General features: G+C 49.1%; 1 protein-coding gene across 2 annotated transcripts in view; it reads left to right on the top strand.

Moving 5' to 3' along the window:
- The first annotated feature begins 9,883 nt into the window (after nucleotides 1-9,883).
- The window catches only part of SLC9A1 (solute carrier family 9 member A1), a 49,371-nt gene continuing 39,658 nt past the window's right edge, over nucleotides 9,884-19,596 (top strand). The window contains exon 1 of one of the 2 annotated variants that reach the window (XM_033840179.2): nucleotides 9,884-10,988. In XM_033840179.2, the coding sequence (XP_033696070.2) occupies nucleotides 10,637-10,988 (352 nt within the window). In that variant the 5' untranslated portion in view covers nucleotides 9,884-10,636. The remainder of the gene's footprint in view (nucleotides 10,989-19,596) is intronic. The other variant, XM_033840174.2, reaches the window with a different exon arrangement.

The following is a 19,596-nucleotide window of genomic DNA, read 5'->3' on the forward strand; positions in this document are numbered from 1 at the left end:
CCACAACTACTGAAGCCCACGCGCCTAGAGCCCGTGCTCCGCAACAAGAGAAGCCACCACAGTGAGAAGCCCACGCACCGCAATGAAGAATAGCCCCCACTCGCCGCAACTAGAGAAAGCCCGCGCGCAGCAATGAAGACCCAACACAGCCAAAACTAAAAAATAAAATAAATTAAATAAATAAAAAATCTTATCTATAAAAAAATGATGAGATACTATTTTCTACCCATGAAATTAACAAAGAATAAAAAGTCTGACTCAAATAAACCAGGAGGATATGGGAAAAATGGTTCTCTCATACTTGCAGGCAGAAGGGCCAAAGGTACTTTAGGAAAACAATTTAGTCTAGGAAAGCAGTGAATGTACAAACCCTGCAATCCAGAAATTCCATTTTCAAGTATATATAGAGAAGAATTCTTACACATGGACACCAAGAGGTATTTATAAAGGCATTTGATACAAATTGTCCACGATAACATAAAATTGGAGCAACTTGAATGTCTATCAATAGGCGAACAGATATAAAAATTGAGATATATAAATGTGGTGGAATATTTACTATACAGCAGCTAAAAGGAAAGAATGAGATCTCTATATATCAATATGGCTAGACGTTACAAATATTGAGTGAAAAAGTAAAGATGAAGAAGGATATATATGATATGATACCATTGATATAAATTTAAAAGACACACAAAAATACTTTATATTGTTTATGTATACATGTATCCTAATTCATTCATCTAACAGATTTTTTTTTGGCTGTGCCACGCAGCTTGTGGGATCTTAGTTCCCTGACCAGGGATCTAACCCGCCCCGGGGTTAGATCTGCTCTGGCAGTGAGAGCGCTGAGTCCTAACCACTGGACTGCCAGGGAATTCCCTAACATCTTTCTTGAATACCTTATTATGTGCCAAGTGCTATTCTCAGTTCTGAGGATATAGCAGTGAATAAGGGCTAACAACTGTATAGGACTTAATAAGAGCCAAGCATTCTGTAATAATAGTAGCAATAATAATAACAATAATAATAATAGCAGACACTGATGTAGCATTTACTATATAGTTATGCTATAGTTATATAGTTACTATTATAGAGGTAAAATTCTAAGCGCTTTACATGCATTAACTCATTTAATTCTCATAGTAACCTTATGACACAGGGTCTAGTTATTACCCCCAACTTACGAAGACACTGAGGGGCAATGAAGTTAAGTAACTTGCTAGGGTCACACAGCTGGACAGTGGTAGAGACAGCAATCAAATCCTGGCATAATGGCTCCAAGTCTGTCCTACCAACCATCATGCTCTCTGCCTCAAATCCCCCGCTGTCATGGAGCTTACATTCTAGTGAAGGCAAGACAGACCATAAAAATGTGTAGTAAGTCAGACAGTGAAAGAGCTGTGGAAAAAAATAAAGAAGGGAAGGAGGGAATTCCCTGGTGGTCCAGCGGTTAGGACTCCGCACTTTCACTGCTGAGTGCCTGGGTTCAATCTGGTCAGGGAATTAAGACCTGCAAGTAGTTGGCGCGCGGCCAAAAGAAAGAAAAAAGAAGGAAAGGAAAGGGGGAGTATGAGATAGGGTGTGGGGTGTGGTGGTCATGGATGGCCCCACTGAGAGATAACATCTGAGTGAGACACCAAGGAATCGAAGGAGGAAACCATGCCGATACCTGAGGGTAACTGCATTCCAGGCAGAGGAAATAACAAGGTCAAAGGCTCTGGGAAGGTGTAAACCTGGAGTGTTTGAAAAATAAATAGCAAGGAAGCCAGGGTGGCTAAAGCAGAGGGAATAAGGGCAAATAAGGGGAAAAAAGATGAGGCCAGAGAGAGGTGGGAGCTAGATTGGGTGGGTCCTTATAAGTCATGTGGACCTTGGAGGGGTCTGAGCAGGGGGTGACAGTATCTGATTTAAGCTTTACAGGGCTTAGACTTCTTTGTTGAAGCGAGATTGCCCAGAGGTGATTGTAATAATCTGGGCAAGAAATGGGTGGTGGTTTGGACTGGAGTGGTAGCAGTGGAGGTGGAGAGAAGTGATTGGATTCAGGAAAGGAGTCAAGGATGACTCAGGTTTTTGGCCTGTGTAAGTGGGAAGACAGAGTGATTGTTTCCTGGTTGGGGAAGACATTGGGAGAAGCAGGTTTGGGGACGGGGTGGAAAGGCCTGGGGTTTCTTTTTGAACATGGTGAGTTTGAGATTTCTGTTGGACAACCAGGTGGACACGTTGAGCGTTCAGTTGGACGTAAAAGTCTAGAGTTTTGAGCAGAGGAGATGAAAATCTATGCATCGTCTGCATATAGATCTTATTTGAAACCACAAGAAAGGATGAGATCACCACAGAAATGAATACAGATATAGAGCAGTGAAAATGTGAGAACTGAATCCTGGGGCCCCAACATTCAGAGTTTGCAGCTGAGGAGGAGGAAAGGGAGAAGGGGCCGAATTCAGCAACAGGAGACTGAGAAGGAGCAGCCAGTGAGGCAGGAGAAAAACCAGGGAAAAGCCAGGAGAGAGAGCCAGCTAATTGAAGAAAGTGATCCAAGAAGGATCAGGTGATCAAAAGTGTTGAAGGCTGCGGATGGGTAAAGAAAGATGAGGACTGAGAAATGACCATTTGATCAAGCAACATGGAGGTACAGGGTGGCAGAATGTGCCATCCCAAAATATGCCACTTTGGCATAAGGATTATTACTATTACTATTTTTTGCAACTCACGTCAAATAAGGATTATTTGGAGGTAGAGGCAATTGAGAAAAAGGAGAGGCTTCTCTACCCTACCCTTATTTGCATAAAAGCAGGACACACATCTATAAAGGTGTCCCTCCTCCTGTCTCTACCAGGAAGGATAGAAGTCAATCACCAGAGACAACTTTAGACCCTTATCAGCCTAGAGACAGCCCTGGAGGAATCTATATATAAACTTTACTAACTAACCTTTATCTACCATCATTTCCCTTGATTTGCCTTCCCACGATTTGCTGCCCCTAGAGTCAGATCCTTTTCCTTTCTCTTGTCACTTCTCTAGAAGTTTATCATTCCTTTGCTAAGATGCTATATCAGCCCAAGTTCTAACTAATCTTTTTTTTTTTTTTTTTTCCTAACTAATCTTTGAGTCACTCATCTCTGGGCATATGATGCACATGTTTATGAACTTCTGTTTGTTCTTCTCTTGTTAATCTGTCTTTTGCTAGTATAATTTACGCAGCCCCAGCTGGAGAAGCTAAGATGGGCAGAGGAAGAGATTTTCATTCTCCTACAGAAGTCATTAGTGACATTGACAAGAGTGGTTTTAGGTACAGCATATGGGGGTGAAAACCTAACGATCAGATTTGAGAGTCTGGGAGGAGAGAAACGACGCAGGCAGTACAGACAATTCTCTCAAGTTTTTGGCAATAGCTGGAAGGGAGTGTGGGGTGAAGAGATGTGTGTTAAGGTGTCAAAATAACGCGGGCTACCCTGGTGGCGCAGTGGTTAAGAATCCGCCTGCCAATGCGGGGGACATGGGTTCAATCCCTGGTCTGGGAAGATCCCACATGCCGCGGAGCGACTAAGCCCGCGAGCCACAACTACTGAGCCCACGTGCCACAACTACTGAAGCCCGCATGCCACAACTACTGAAGCCTGCACGCCTAGAGCCCGTGGTCCACAACAAGAGAAGACACCGCAATGAGAAGCCCACACAAAGCAACGAAGAGTAGCCCCCACTCACTGCAACTAGAGAAAGCCCATGCGCAGCAACAAAGACCCAAAGCAGCCAAAAATAAAATAAATTTAATTAAAAAAAAAAAGCGGGCTTCCCTGGTGGCGCAGTGGTTGGGAGTCCGCCTGCCAGTGCAGGGGATGCGGGTTCGTGTCCCAGTCTGGGAGGATCCCGCATGCCGCGGAGCGGCTGGGCCTGTGGGCCATGGCCGCTGAGCCTGTGCGTCCGGAGCCTGTGCTCCGCAACGGGAGAGGCCACAACAGTGAGAGGCCTGCGTACCGCAAGAAAAATAAAAAAATTTTTTAAAAATTTAAAAAAATAAAGCATTACGCTCATGATAGATGTTGCCCTGTCGTTGGTAGATGTTGATGTACATTACTTTTTTTTTTTTGGCCGTGTAGCATGTGGGATCTCAGTTCCCCGACCAGGGATCGAACCCTCACCCCCTGCATTGGAAGGGCAGAGTCTTAACCACTGGACCATCAGGGAAGTCCTACATTACATTCTTGATAGAGGTTGATGTCAGTGAAGGTTCAAAGAGACTTTAAAATTTGATAAAATAGTGCAGATATCTGTAAAAAAAAAAAATTGAAGGCAAATAGAACAAACTGTAACAGCTAATAATTCAGAAAGGTAAAAAGTTTGATGTTTGTTATATTATATTTATACTTTCAAATGTCTTTATAAATAATTAGAGGGCAAAAATAGTTTGTGGCCCTGAATGTGTGAAGGCCCTGAGTGCCATGTCAGGAATGGGGTCTGCAGCTGTCTAAACAGGGGGACCATAGCTCAGAATGTTCTCCCTGAAAGCTGTGTATAGCACAGACTGGATGTGGGAACAATAAAAAGTTTACTTTAATAGTCCAGGCCAGAGTTTTCCAAAGTGTAGACAGGACCATCTGCATCAAAATCTCCCAAGGGCACTCAATAAAATTCAAACCCTGGGCCTTTCCCCTCCAGCCTACTAAATCCTAATGTTTCCAGCAGGGCCAAGCAATCTGTACCTGAGAAGATGGAGTGGTAGCAAGTTCAGGGGAAGGTGGGGGGCTGCGTTTAGTACCTGTGGAGATGGAGGTGCCCACAGGACTTCCAGCCTGTGAGTAGATAGAAGAGTTTCAAGTTCACCAGTGGATGTCGATCAGATTCATAGTCAAGTCTTCCACGGCAGGAAGCACAGGGACTTGCACACAGTAGGTGCTAAATATTTATTGAGTGAATTATTACTTTAGCTTAAAAGCCATTCACTGGATCACAAATTCTACCTCCTTACCAACTCTCTCCTAGTTGCCGAGGACGTGCATGTTTTTTCATGCTGGCTCTCAGCCCACAGAAGTGGGAAAAGCTTGGATTTCAGAGTCAGACAGACTTGGATTCTCACCTGGCTCCCCTTCTTCCCAGCTCTGTGGCCACAACTGACTCTCTCCTTGGAACCTTAGTTTTCTCATGTGCAAGTAATATACCCTGTCATTCATTCATTCATTAGGGCTCTCTTGCTCTCCTGGAGCTCACATCCTATGGGGGGGAATGGCAGTAAACAATAAACACAGTAAATAGGTTTATTATATCATATGTGAGAAGGTGGCTGGGCCTGAGTGGTAGTGGTAGTAGTGGTCAGGCAGGGGATGTATCGGGAGTCACCACATAGTAGTGGTGAGAAGGAAGATTTGTGGAAAGGCTTGAGGGATGTGATGGAGTAGGCCAAGTGGATATCTGGAGAAGAGTGTTCCAGGCAGAAGGAACAGCAAGTGCTAAGGCCCTGAGGTAGAAGTGTGGCTGTCAGTATTTGAGAAATAGCAAGGAGGCAGTGTGGTTGGAGTGAAGTGAGTGAAGGGGAGACTGAAAGAAGAGGGCCTTGGGACTTCCCTGGTGGTCCAGTGGGTAAGACTCCACACTCACAATGCGGGGGGCCTGGGTTCGATCCCTGGTCGAGAAACTAGATCCCACATGCATTCTGCAGCTAAGAAGGTTGCATGCTGCAACTGAAGATCCCACATGCCACAACTAAACATGCTGCAACGGAGATCCTGCGTGCTGCAACGGAGACCCGGCACAGCCAAAATACATACATACATACATACATAAATATTAAAAAAAAGACTATTAAAAAAAAGAAAGAGGGCCTTGCAGGGCTGTGATGTTATATAACAAAGGAAATAAGGAAATGAACTCAGTTACAGAGTGCCAATAATGTGTAAGGAACTGAGCTTGACATACGTCAGCCATTTAATCCTTGCACTAACCTTGAAGGCAGGTGTTCTGACCTCACCCACTTTTTTTACACATGAATAAACTGAGTGATATAAACAAAATATGACTCGCTCATGATGTACAGCTAGTAAGTGGCCCAGAGGATCCTTCCCAAGCACCATACATTGTCTGCTATGTATCTGTCATAGCTAGAGCCATTCCATAAAATTCCCATTACTTTTAGCAAAAGGATTCAATGAGGGGGACTGAGGAGCAGACATGGCCTAAGCAAGGGGGATTACCACCCAGGCCCAGGCATCCTGAGACTGTTCTGGATCTGCAGGAAGAAGAGTCTGCAGATATATGGCCCCTCTGAGTCAAGAGCAATGTGGGCCTGCAATGGTTAAAAAATGAGGACTTGCTAGACTTCCCCAGTGGTCCATTGGTTAAGACTCCGTGCTTCCACTGTAGGGAGCATGGGCTCGATCCCTGGTCAATCCCTGGTCCAGGAAATTCCACATGCCGCATGGGGTGGCCGGGGGGGGGAAAAAAAAGAGGACTTGCTAAAACAGGGTTACAAATATTGCAGCATATTTTAACTGATTACCTTCAACAAGATCATGCTTTCAACATGCAGAGGGACTTCCCTGGTGGCGCAGTGGTTAAGAATCCACCTGCCAATGCAGGGGACACGGGTTCGAGCCCTGGTCCGGGAAGATCCCACATGTTGCGGAGCAACTAAGCCCATGAGCCACAACTACTGAGCCCGTGTGCCACAACTACTGAAGCCCGCACGCCTAGAGCCCGTGCTCCGCAACAAGTGAAGCCACCGCAGTGAGAAGCCTGCACACTGCAAAGAAGAGTAGCCCCTGCTCACTGCAACTAGAGAAAGCCCTCACGCAGCAATGAAGACCCAAAGCAGCCAAAAATAAATAAAATAAAATAAATAATAAAATTTAAAAAACATGCAGAATACACAGCAGTATAATTTATATAAAATTATTAAATTCATAGCGTACCACAGGGGGAGTAGTCTGATGATGGGACCAGTTTCACAGATGTGAAGGACTTCTTTCTAGCCTGTGTTTCTGTGTCTGAATGTATAACTTCATGTGGCCCTAACACAGAAAGTCTACATTTGAGGCCCTCAGTACATGTAAATAAAGATAAAGATGGTAAATATATGTGGTACTTGCTGGCTGCTGCCCTGAGTTCTATATGTACATTGGCTAAGACCCTTAGAACAGCCCCATGAGATTGGCATTACTGTTTCCATGTGATGGGGGAAGAAACAGTGAATCAGGGAAGTTGACTGATTTACCCAAGGTCTTCTAACTAGTGAGTGGTGGTGTGGGGATCTGAACCTAAACAATCTGGCTAGATTCTTAGTCTTAATTCTTATGTTATACTGCCTGGTCTAGGCCAGACCTTGGCCACGGGCTGTCCCAGGTGGTTTGTCCCAAGGGCTCTTTCCTGGCACTGTCATGTTGATACAACCTTCTCCAGGCTGTGGAGGATCTTAGGGCTGCTATGTCCTGGTTCTCATGGGATCTGCTACCTCCAAGGCTGGCACCCAAGGACTGACTGAGGACCAGAATGAGGGAGAGTCAGAGAGTGAGGAGGATCAGAGTGCATGGGTGAATGTTGACCTCAAGACTGGAAAGGACTGGGAGTTCCATGATGGTCTAGTGGTTAGGATTTGACACTCTCACTGCCATGGCCTGGGTTCAATCCCTGGGAACTGAGATCCTACAAGCCACGTGGCATGGCAAAAAAAAAAAAAAAAAAAAAAAGAAGACTGGAAAGGACTGTAGGTCTCAGGGTTCTGGCCCATGTCACCTGCATAAATTCCCTCCACTAGCCCCACCTTTGCCTCCTTTTTTCTACACTGAACCTGTGGTGTTTTGAAAGAGCTCTGGATTAAGATGTTAGAAAACTGACTTAAGTCCTGGATCTGTTACCTAATAGCTGTGTGATCTTGGCCAAATGGCTTTATGTCTCTGAGTCATCAGTTTTTTCATCTGTGAAATGGAAATGAGAATAATAGCTACTATTTATTGAGCACCAGGACTTGGATCATTGATAAACCTGGGGCACTTGGTTGTAAAGTATAAAGGACCGAACCATGTGAGGCATATTGTCGTTGTTCTGATCCTTGTCCTAAATGCTTTTCCTCTCTTTGGTTATTTCCATTATAGCTGATGTTCTCCTTTCATCTGCTCCAGGTGACACAAGGCCCTTGGATTTCTCTGAAGGCTTTTCTAGGCTCTTCTGTCATCTCCCAAATGGCTGGACCTGTGCCAGGAGAATGTGAAGTACAGAGAATTCAGTTTAATGTCGGCACCTTCAGTCACAATCACATCACTCTAGTAGCGTTTGAATATACTTTTATGTGAAGGGAGAGCATATCTCATGAAAAGTACACAGATCATGAGTGCTCAATGAGTTATCACAGAACAACTACATCTGTGTAACCTTTGTAACCACCACCCAGTAAAGAAAGAGAACATTATCAGCACCCTAGAAGCCCTTGTTGTGTCCACTTTGTGCCCCCTCCTAACCACTGCCACCTCCTTCCTCCCCATGTCTATGTCTGTGTTGCCAAAGCCCATCACAAAGCCTTGTCAAGAGGCCCATAAATAGTTGCTAAACTGAACTAAGCCCTTTGACATCATTTATGATCTCAGGCTAGTCACTTGGACTTCCTCTGCCTTGATTCACTCTTCTGCAAAACAGGGGTGGCATTTCAGTAATCTCAATAACTCTCAACCCTAGTTGAGAATCACCTGGGGAAACTTTTGAAAAACTATCCATCTTGCTTGGGCACTACCCTGGAGGAAGTGGATACAAACCTCTGAAGGTCTCAGGCAATGGTAGTGTTTAAAAGCTTTCCAAGGATTCCAGTGTACGGTCAGGATCTCTCAAATCTTACAAATTTCAACCAACACTATATGTTCAAATCTCAGTTCCACTGCTGCTGTGGGTTGAATTGTGTCCTCCACAAAGATGTTGAAGTTCTAACCCCCAGCACCTGTGAATGTGGACTTATTTGGAAATAGGGTTATTGAAAATGATCAAGTTAAGATGAGGTCATTGGGGTGGGCCCCTAATCCAGTGTGACTGGAAACCTTATAAAAGGGGAAATCTGGACCCAGAGACAGAGACACAGGGAGATCACCACGTGAAGACTGGAGTTATCAAGGAACACCAAAGATTGTTGGTAAACCACCAGAAGCTAGGAGAGACGCATGGAACAGATTCTTCCTCACAGCCCTCAGAAGGAACCAACTCTGCTGACACCTTGACTTCAGACTTCTAGCCTCCAGGATATGAGACAGTAAATTTCTGTTCTTTAAGCCACTCAGTTTGTGGTACTTTGTTACAGTAACCCTAGCAAACCGATATAACTATTTACATACTAGTTAAGGAACTCTCTTTACCTGTTTCCTCATCTGCAAAAGTGGAACCATAATAATTGTTCTATAGGCTGGGCTCCATTCTAAACACTTTACATAGATTATCTCATTTAGTCATCACATATACTATACTACAGCAGATCAGCAGATATAGGTACTCCCATTATCCCCACTTTTGCAGATGAGAAAACTGTGCAACAGAGAAGTTAAGTAATTTGCTCAAGATCACATGGTAACTAAATGTATAAGATAATAATACATCCTTCACAAGATTATTGGGGAGTCTCCAAGAGACTGTGGATGTGGATGTGGATATGAAGGCTCTTTGTAAATAGTAGAGCATTTTACTCATGTTAGTCAGAATCTCTGTAGATTCCAGACTTTTTTTTTTGCCATCCCTGACTCTCCCTCCTCTTTCGACGCGATACTTCCTTTCCTCGGAGACAGGGGTCGCTGCGTTGAGCGGGCGCTGACAGGTCCTTCTAGCCCGCTGCACCGGCTGCTCGCTGGTGCCTATAAGTGGCAGCGCCGGGCTTGGAGAGGCAGCAGTCCGCCGCCGCCGGGGCTGGGGCCGGGGCTGCAACTGGAAGTGGAGCTGGACGCGGAGGACCAGAAGCTGGGCCAGGGCGCAGCGCAGCACCGCGCCGGGGCCGCAAGGAGGGGCGTTTCGCTGCTGGCCCACCGCGAGCCGCCCTCAGCGCGCGCCAAGGCGCACTCTCGCCAGGCCGCCTGCCTCCGCCTTCCGCCTCCCTCCATTTCCCCGGAATCTCAGCCCGGCGCGCCTGCACCCGGTCCTTCTTTGGGTGGGGAAACTCCCTGCCGCTTTCTGGCTTCACTTCCTTGCAGCCTGGGCTCTCAGCCCCCTCTCTTCTTCTCCTGGACTGGGTCTCACCCCCTTCGATCCCCTTCCTTTAGCTCAGGCTCCCTGCCCCTTACCGTAGCCGAGTCCCAGCTCATCAGTCACTTTCCGCAGCCGAGGGTCCCCACCCTCCCTTTTCCTTTTCCTTGCCTGGGCTCCAACCCATCCTGTCCTTTCCTCTGTCCCTAGGGTGCAGTCTCTCCCCTCCCCCACCCCCTTTCCCAGGCCTGGAGTTCCAGACCTTTTTGGTCTTCTCTTACGGTCCTGAGTCCTTGTCCCTCTTCCCCAGTTTGGAGTTCTAGATCGTGAACCCAGCCTTCCTCCACTTCCAGAGGACTGCTTCCACAAAAACACATCTCTAAAACATGAACTTTGCTTAGAGACTCCCCCAGTCTCTCTTCCCCACTGCTGACCCCCTGCCACCTATGTCCCAGGTCTTACTCTCACTCTGCTAAGGGTCGAGGGTGGCAGCAGGATGCTTCTCTGGTCTGGTGTCTGTGGCCTCTCTCCGCCTCGAATCTTCCCTTCGCTGCTTGTGGCAGTAGCCTTGGTGGGGCTGCTACCCGTTCTTAGAAGCCATGGCCTCCAGCCCAGCCCTACTGCCAGCACCATCAGAGGCTCAGAGCCGCCACGGGAACGCTCCATTGGGGAGGTCACCACCGCCCCGCCGGAGCTCGCCCCCGAGAGCCGCCCTGTTAACCATTCCTTCACTGAACACAGCCTGAAATCTCGAAAGGTCTTTCCAGTCCTGGGCATCGACTACACACACGTGCGCACACCCTTCGAAATCTCCCTCTGGATCCTGCTGGCCTGCCTTATGAAGATAGGTAAGTGCAGTTCGCCCCCGACGCTTCCGCCGCCACCAAACTAATGAGCTTCTTGAACCATCCTTACCACTTGAGGCTGCCTAGGAATAAAGGTCTGGACTACTGCTGTAAGGTAGGCAGCCTCTATCCCATCATCGTGGTCCTTCTCAAACTGGAGCTCCGTGGCCTCTGTGGTCTGAGGCCTCCTAAGATGGGAGCCAGCGTTGTTCATGGGAGAGAGCAGGACCAGAGGATGGGATGCTTCAGGTACTAGGTACCTTCAGCGAGGCTTCCAGGCCTGGCAAGTCTCCTCTGGCTGGGACAGACCCCGAGGGGAGCCAGGCACCCAGCTGTGTGAGACAGGAGTGTCTTCAGCAAGTGGCACAGTCCGCTCTGTCCACAGCGACCAGTGTAATTACATGCTTCATGGGAGGGTGTTCCAGGATGAAGGCTGTTTCTACTTGGTTTGTCTAAGGAGTTTGAGTGTAGTGGGGGACCTGTGTGCTGGAGACTTACAGGTGTGGGGGAAGATGAGGCATCCCCATATCCTCACCTTCCTTCATCCCCAGAGTGTTATCTCTCAGCTTTGCCTGCCCAGGCTGCTCAGGAGCCCCTGAGTCAGTTTCCTGCCTGGGAATGCCATTCCTTATACAGTTTATGGGACGGGGGCCTTGGGAATTCCTGAAGTCTGGTTTGGGGGTGGAGGGAGAGTGGAGGAGGGTCAGGCTTGGTCTGGCCCCAGCTCATCTCCAGGTTGCGCCCAGCTGTGTCTCAAGGTGCTGTCATGTTGGCCTGCCTGCTGCTCATCCAAGAGAGAGAGGGACAGGTGGAGGAGCTCAGCATGTTCTGAGCTGAAGAGACTTTGAAACGTTCTTTTTGGGAGAAGGAAGCAGAAAAGTTGTTCCCTTCCAGAGAATTATCACCCTGCTAGGCCCAAGCACTCTGTTCTGCTGGCTGATTGATGGAGCTCACCAGAGCCTGCATAGCCTAGAAGCCCCTTGAGGTGGTGTCCGGGGGGCAGGGGTGGGGGGGTTTGAAAGCTGCCTTTGCTTTTCTAGCCCCCAGCTAGCTGTGGAAGGCACGGGGGCCTGGAACTCTGCTGGTTTGGGTTTGGAGAGTTTGTGACTCTTGGCAGGAAGCCTTGCAGCTTTCCCAAGGACATGCAGGAGCTCAGTGGCGATGCCAGGCTGGTATGAGGCAGGCTCTGGGACATGCTGCAGGAGGGCACTCGTGCTTCTGTTTTGATCCAGGAGCTGGCTTCCTGATACGGGGCTTTGGTGCTGTGACAGTAGCAGGCCTGCCCATGGAGCTGGGCCACCAGCACCTATCCCCTGATGGCAGCCAGCTTCCCGGAAAAAAATCAAGGCCTGGGCAAGGGGAGCCATGTGTACTGATTCTGACAAATACATGACCTTGAACAAGCCGGGGCCTTTTTCTGCAGGTCTCGCCCACCTGTGAAACTGGCAAGCGTCTCAATTGAATCGTGAAACCCTGTGTCTTAATTTGTTGGTGAGAAGCTGAAGTGACTGATGTGTCATTTGCCTGTGTGAGACCAGGAGAGGCCTCATAAGCACTATTTATACATTGCCCTCCTCTTTCCAACCCCCTCACCTGGCCTTGTGTTAGGGCGTTCGAGGCTAGTGCACACACTGTGGGTCTCAGTGCCTTCTGGTGGGTCGACAGCCTGACCACGAAGACCCTACTCTGGATAGTCAGGAGTTTGTCTCTGCAGGCCTGATTACCTCTAATCCTGATGGGGTCAGGCTTGGCCTGCTTCGTCCCCGCCAGAACTGTGCCCGGGACCCTGGGCAGCTGGCAGAGGTGGTACCATGACAAGGGTATCAGTCTAGAAGTTAGGAAACTTGGCCTCTTATACCACCTCCCTCTGTGACCTTGGGCCAGTCATGCCTCTCCACTTGTCAGTTGATCTTTGTGGCCTCTTGCAGGTCTGACATTTCTGCCATTCCACTGACTTGGGTAACCCTGGCAAGTCACTCACCCTTGGGCCACAGTTTTCTCATCGTAAAGTGAGGAGGCTGGATATGATCTCCGAGGGCATTTGTAGTTCCAAGAGACTGTGTCTCTGGCTTGATAGGGCAATTTTCTGCCACTGAAAACAGGAGTGCCCTAGCATCTGGCCATCCTGGGAAGAGGGTAGGGAGAAAGATGGCCAAAAGATCTTAAGGGTCCCAGTTCAAGTGGCAAAAAGTGAAAGCCCATTTTTCCCTTTACCTTGCAGTGTTTTTGTTTTGTTTTGTTTTTTTGTTTTGGCTACGCTGCCTGCGGGACCTCAGTTCCCCAACCAGGGATTGAACCTGGGCTGCAGCAGTTGAAAACCCCGAATCCTAACCACTAGGCCACCGGGGAGCTTCCCCTTTGCAGTGTTGGATTGAGGTTGGCACCACTCTGCCACACACCCTCTCTGAGCCTCAGTTTCCTCAAATATAAAAAGGGGGAAACAATAGTATCTAGCTATAATGCTGCTGGCGTGATGATGACATAAATCAACGCACGTAAAGCTGGCTTTGTACCTATAGGAAGCACTCAGTGAGTTGCAGCTGCTCCTGTTGGTATTTTAACCACCTAAGGTAAATGCATCCCTGCCTCAGCCCCTCCTACAGTCTTCCTCTGAGGCTGGAGGATTACAAATCTCTCAACCTAGGCTGCCACCAGCAGTCCCTCCCTAAGGTTTCAGGAAGGACTGAAAATCAGTCCTACTGACTTTGTTCTTCCTTCCCTTAAGCTGCCTCCAGAGCAGGTCCTGTGGGGAGGGGACATGGCACCAACCGACTTGGGGGATGGGGTGTGTGCCGAGGCCATGCTCCCTCTGTACTATCAGTTACCCAGGAGCCTAGGAGTTCATTTTGGGGTCTTATCTATTCTCTCAGACCCCAGCATGGGTAGGAGCCATGTTGGAGGCCTCATTCTGTCATCTGGGGCAGCTGCTTCCCTTGCAAGTTACCCCTCCTTTAAAAATAGAAGGTGCTGTGCGTAGTTCTCACTCCTGTCCTAATCGTTGAGCAGAGCCTCAGGTAGATACTGTCGGAGATGCGTGTGGGAAGGGTGGGGTTAGAGCTGAAGTTCTAGAGTAGATGCTAATGGATTCTTTTCTAAGTGACTCAGTGGGTCACATTAGGCAAGTCACTTCCCATCTCTGGGCCTTTTTTCTCTCTCTGACAGCCAGGGATTCTTGCCTTTTCCTTGGTGAGGAGGGGCTCGTGAGTTGGGGTTAGACTATTGGGAGAACTCTGAGAATGACTCCAAGCCTTAGGTAGGCCCATTCCCCTCCCCCACCTCCGCCTCCCATTGTGGTTTGGACCCTGCATGAATTCCGCGTTGTCCCTGTTTACCTGGCTCCCAGTCCAGTGCCTGTTTCAAGGGAGAACCTCACTGTAACCCAGCTCACCACTGGCACCCCGTGCGTTTGTTTACCCATATCCCGGACCCGGAACTCCTGGCAGCCTATGAAGCAGGTATTCATCAGAGACCAAAACACCTTCCTTTGTCCCTTCACATCTTATGGCTTTTTCTGGTTTTGGTGTTTGCAAGGAGTGCTCTGCCACTTCCTCCTTAGAGCAAGCCCGTGAGGAGGGGAGATGGGGATCGTTATTGCCCACTTCACGTGCGTGGATATCAGTCCCAGCAACTGGTTTCCTGTGTAAGACTAGAACTTCCCTCTCTCCCTTCTCAGAAGGAGAGAGGAACAACTTAAAGGTCACCTTGAAACTGTCTCTAGAAGCCCAGATGGAACTCTCCAAAAAGAAAAAGGTGACCTTTTCCTCTTTGGGAAAACAGCTGAGTGACTTCAGGATAGTGGGAGGGGAGGTCATCTGGGGACTGGGAAGAAGCTTCAGGTAGGACATGAAGCTCCAGGACACTTAGAGGGCCTCTGTTGGTCATATCGCCTGGACTTCCTTCAGCTGAACACCCATGAGGTGCACCCTGCCTCTCCTTCCCGCCCCGCCTAGCCCTCCAGCTCTGGTGGGAAGGACAGATGTTGGGCTCTGCCCCTGCCCCTCGGTACCTGTGTGACCAGGCCCCTGGTTTCTCTGAACCTGACTTGCCTCATTGGGAAGGTAAGGATGCCATCTCTGCCTTCCAGGATCGATGTAGAGACCAGACGTGGGAATGCTAGCGCAGAGCCCAGCGTGCTGTGGCAGCTTTCAGGGCCTGTTCAGATTCCTCCACTTTGGGCGGTCTTCCCAGCCCACTCCAGCCCACAGCCGTTGCTTTCATTTCTCCCCTAAAACCGTATCCCTTATTGTTTATCCACAACTTTGGCATTAGGCCTAGCCTGCCCTGTGACATCTCTTCTGTTGCGGGGGCGGGGGGGGGGTTGTGTGTTTTAGTAAGAATTACCATTTATTGAGTATCTACAGAGTGGTGTCAGGAACTTTATAAAAGTAATCTCATTTGATTCCTACTATCATCCTATGAGATAAAGGCTCTCTGTCTCACAGATGAGGAAACAGCGCAAAGGGGTTATCTGCTGTGATGCTGCATTGCCGTTTATCTTCTGTTTGAGCCTTGGCACAGTCTCCTCTCAGGGTGCAGCTGCATCTCCTGCCCCTCACGTCCTCCTCAGCAGATGCCCGGGCCCCTGCACGGGGTGGGTGCCCAGCTCACTGCACCTGCCTTCCGGGATTTTAGGACTCCCTCTGGGGGCTGACACTTGTTGATGGCGGAAGCCCTCTCCCTGCCCTGAGAAAGCTGTAGGGGTTCTGTGCCGGCTTTGGGCCCATCCTCTGTCCCTGTGAGTCCATATATGTGTACCTGAATCCCGCAGCCAGGCTGGGCCTATCCCTTATCCTCTGCTAGTGACCCTGCCTGCCGTCTCTCTGCTCTCTCAGTGGTCTGACTGAGCTTGTTTCTTCCCTGCTTGGGCAGGGGAATGCCACTTAAAGAGTAGTTTCCTTTGCCCAGCAGGGGATGGCTAACCTTGTGATTACCATCTCCTGCTTCTGGGCTGGAAGGGTACTGGGCTGCTTTTGGTTACCCTTGGGGCCCAGCAGGATCCCCTGAGAGGCAGCCTCTGTGCTGGAAGCAGATGGCACAACTCTCTTTAGCCCTGTAAGGCAAGCGGAGTTTAGTAGTAATTCTCATTAGTATTGTAACTTGTTTCCAAAGCACTTGCATGTACAGTATTTAATTCCGATCTTCTCAGTGGTCCTGTGGGTTAGAATAGCAGGTGGTATTGATGTAACCATTTTACATCTAAGGAAACCGAGCCCCAGGTTGTGACCTGCCTGAGGTCACTTAGCAAGTAAGTGGCAAAGGACACAATCCCTGGATTTCTAACCCAAGGCCGTGTCCTCTTTCCTGCCTGGCCAGGTCGTTGTGAAGATCAAGGGCGACCAGAGGTTCCAAGGGTCTTTAACTAGAGTAAATGACCAGGCACATCCACGTTGGTAACTTGAGTGGTTGACAGGAGAGACACTGTTTCCTCTCGGAGGAGCGAGGGGCTAAAGGAGCATGGTGGTTTGGGCTGGTCTGGAGCCCAGGCCAACTTAACTCCAAGTTCTTAACCCCTCAAGCATGCCTGTATTTGTATGAAGAAAGTGTGTGAGAGTGTGAAGGCTGACTCAGCCTTGGGACCTGTCATTCTCACAGTCTGTGGAGCAGGAGACTTTTGAAATGGAAACTTTTCCTTTCCCTTGATGTGTTGTAGGCCCTCTGGGAGGAGAAAGGAGAGGCAGAGAAGTGAATTACAACAGAACACATGCTGAATGGGGCAGGAGAGGGAAGGGGTCAAGAGACCCTGAGATATGGTATGGTGCTAGGTTTTTGCTGCCTAGCTGTGTGACCTTAGGCAAGGCACTACTTCTCTGAGCCCTCGTTTCCTAATTTGTAATATTTACGTTAAATATTTGTTAACTATATTAGCTGTCACTTATTCAGCTCCTGTTTCAGAGGCTGTGTCAGGTACTCGCACAGCTAGAAAACAGTGGGGTTGCAGCCCAGATCTGTCTGACTTTGGAGCTCTTGTTCTTTTCATCATCATGCCCTGATTCCCTTTCGGTTCAAAAGTTTTATTTTTCCCATGATCATTTTGAACAGGGAAGGATTAAAGGCATTTCAAGTCTTGGCTGCTCTCTGTGGATCATTTCTTGGGTTGGGGGGGAAACCAGTGACCACCCGCCCCCCCCCCCCCCGTTCCAAGTCTTACCGTGAAGCAAATAGCCCTTCTCAGAGGTGGTGGCATTCAGAAACACAGGAGGGACAGGGCATTGGAGCTCAGTAGCCCTGGGCTCCCTTCGGGAATGCCAGCCTGTCCACAGCTGGCGGGCCTGCCTCCCTCCCTCCCTCCCTCCTCCTGTCACCCTCCCCCACCTGCCCCCCCTTTCCTTCCGTGGTGGGGAGAGAAGGCTCACTAAGCAAACCCAGGACCTGGGTTATTCCTGAGTCATGCATTGCCTGTGTGGACCTCCTGCTGCAGCATTCGCTCCCCCTGTAAACGTCTGAGTCAGACACGTCTCCCCAAGATTGTCTGCACACACTGCGCTGGGGCCCAACCATCTCTTTAGATGCCAACAAACATCAACTGATACTTAAGGCAGGCCGTGATTATATGTGGGTTTTTTTTTTTTTTTTTTTTTTCGGTACGCGGGCCTCTCACTGTCGGGGCCCCTCCCGTTGCGGAGCACAGGCTCCGGACGCGCAGGCTCAGTGGCCATGGCTCACGGGCCCAGCCGCTCCGCGGCATGTGGGATCTTCCCGGACCGGGGCACGAACCCATGTCCCCTGCATCGGCAGGCGGACTCTCAACCACTGCGCCACCAGGGAAGCCCTATGTGGGTATTTTTAATCTTACAGGCTAATCTAATTTTAACTGAACTAAGTTTTGAGTTGGGCCGGGATCAGTGGGCTGCCCCCCTTCCCTGGAATCGTGCTGACTTCATTTCCTTCCCCTGAAAGCTCTTTCAACATGCGGGGCCAGTTTTGGGGTCTGTTAGGTCATACATGACCCCTGAGTTCTGACACTGACTTGCTGAGAACCTGGAGTTTCCCCAAATTACCCAGGCAAGTTCTTTCCTGAAAACATATAGCCTTAAGCAGCTCTGAGTGAGATTCATGATGAAAATTCCTATTCCTTCCCAAGTCCCCTTCCCAGTCCCTTGGGGGACACTTACCCCTAAGCCCAGACTGGCCCTTCCACAGCGCTGGGCCTATCTGAGACCAGGCCACTGAAAAGCGGAGAGGTGACATCACAGCTGTGTCAGGCAGAATCTATGAGCTCACCAAAATAATAAGTAGCTAACACTTACGTAGCACTTGCTGTGTGCCAGGCAGACTGACAGAGGCTCTGGCTTTGGGCTGGCCAGCCAGGACTGAGAGCAGCTAATCAATTCATCTGTCCGAGGTGGGGTCGTAGAGGCAGGTCAGCTGAAACCAGCCTGCGGGCTCTGAGCTTGTGGCACATTGGGGAACCAAGGAGAGTGAGACCCAGGCCTGGCTCACCAGGAGCTTCCAGTCTGTTTGGAGAAAATGGTCCATCTGTGCTGAGGTCTCGGCAGACTCCTGGCAGAGGCAGAGTTCAGAGAGAACAAGCAGTCCCCGAGGGCACAGGTGGTTAGGGAAGGCTTCTCGGAGGAGGTGGAATTTGAGCCAGTCTTGAAGATGGAGAGGAATTAGGCAAGCAGGCAGGACAGGGAGAGCTGTTCTTAGGACAGGACTCCTACAAGAATGGAAGCCCCTTGAGTGCAGAGCCTTTGTTTACTTTCTTCTCTGTGCCTGGCACAGGGGGAGGGCTCCTAAATACTTGGGGGACAAATAAGTGCATGACTGACTTCCGTGTAGAGATAGTGTCCACGTGAAGCCTTTGAGGAAGACAAGAAACCAGCTTGACACAGAGTGATGCTCTCGGCGTCAGCCAGCACCTGTGTAAGTGCTGCTGCCACAGCCGCCTCCCTCCCCCTCTGCCTCCCTCGGCCTGGCTCTAATGGAGGGTCTTCTAGGGCATCATCTCTGGGCTGGCTGGGGTCCCTCTGGGAAAGTCTGCATCTGTTTGGTTTACCCTCAATTTGTATAAGTAAAAGCAAGATACCAGAGCTTCGTCAGGGAACTGCCGAGAGCCCTAATTGAATTAAGCTTTCCCTAGGAAGATTCATCGAGTCATCAACCGCACTGTGACTGTGAATTAATGAGACCAGTGCCGTAAACCATGCAAAAAGGCAGTCTTGCAAATTTATAGTTGTACCTAGACACGTTGACTTATGTCTTCTCTTTGTTTTTGTGTGTGTGTTGGGAGTGGGCTGGGGCCAGAATCTCCTTTCTGTGGCAGGTTTATTTTTATAATATGAATAAATAAAACATGTTCAACAGTAGAGAGGGGTATTAAGGTAAAAAGTAAAAATTTTCCTCCTCACTTCTCTGACTACCTCCACTGTCGTACTCCCCAGAGGTTACCACTGTTAACTTTCTCCTGCATCTTTTCAGAAATTTTCTGTGCATATATGAGTGTGAGAGTGTGAGGGCAGATTTTAGTTTTTAATCTTTTTTTTTTTTTTTGTGGCTGCGAGGCTTGCAGGATCTTAGTTCCCTGACCAGGGATTGAACCCATGCCCTCAGCAGTGAAGGCATGGAGTCCTAACCACTGGATCGCCAGGGAATTCCGGATTTTGTTGTTTTT

The sequence above is a fragment of the Tursiops truncatus genome, chromosome 1 (assembly GCF_011762595.2).
Source record: "Tursiops truncatus isolate mTurTru1 chromosome 1, mTurTru1.mat.Y, whole genome shotgun sequence".
Classification (NCBI taxonomy): domain Eukaryota; kingdom Metazoa; phylum Chordata; class Mammalia; order Artiodactyla; family Delphinidae; genus Tursiops; species Tursiops truncatus.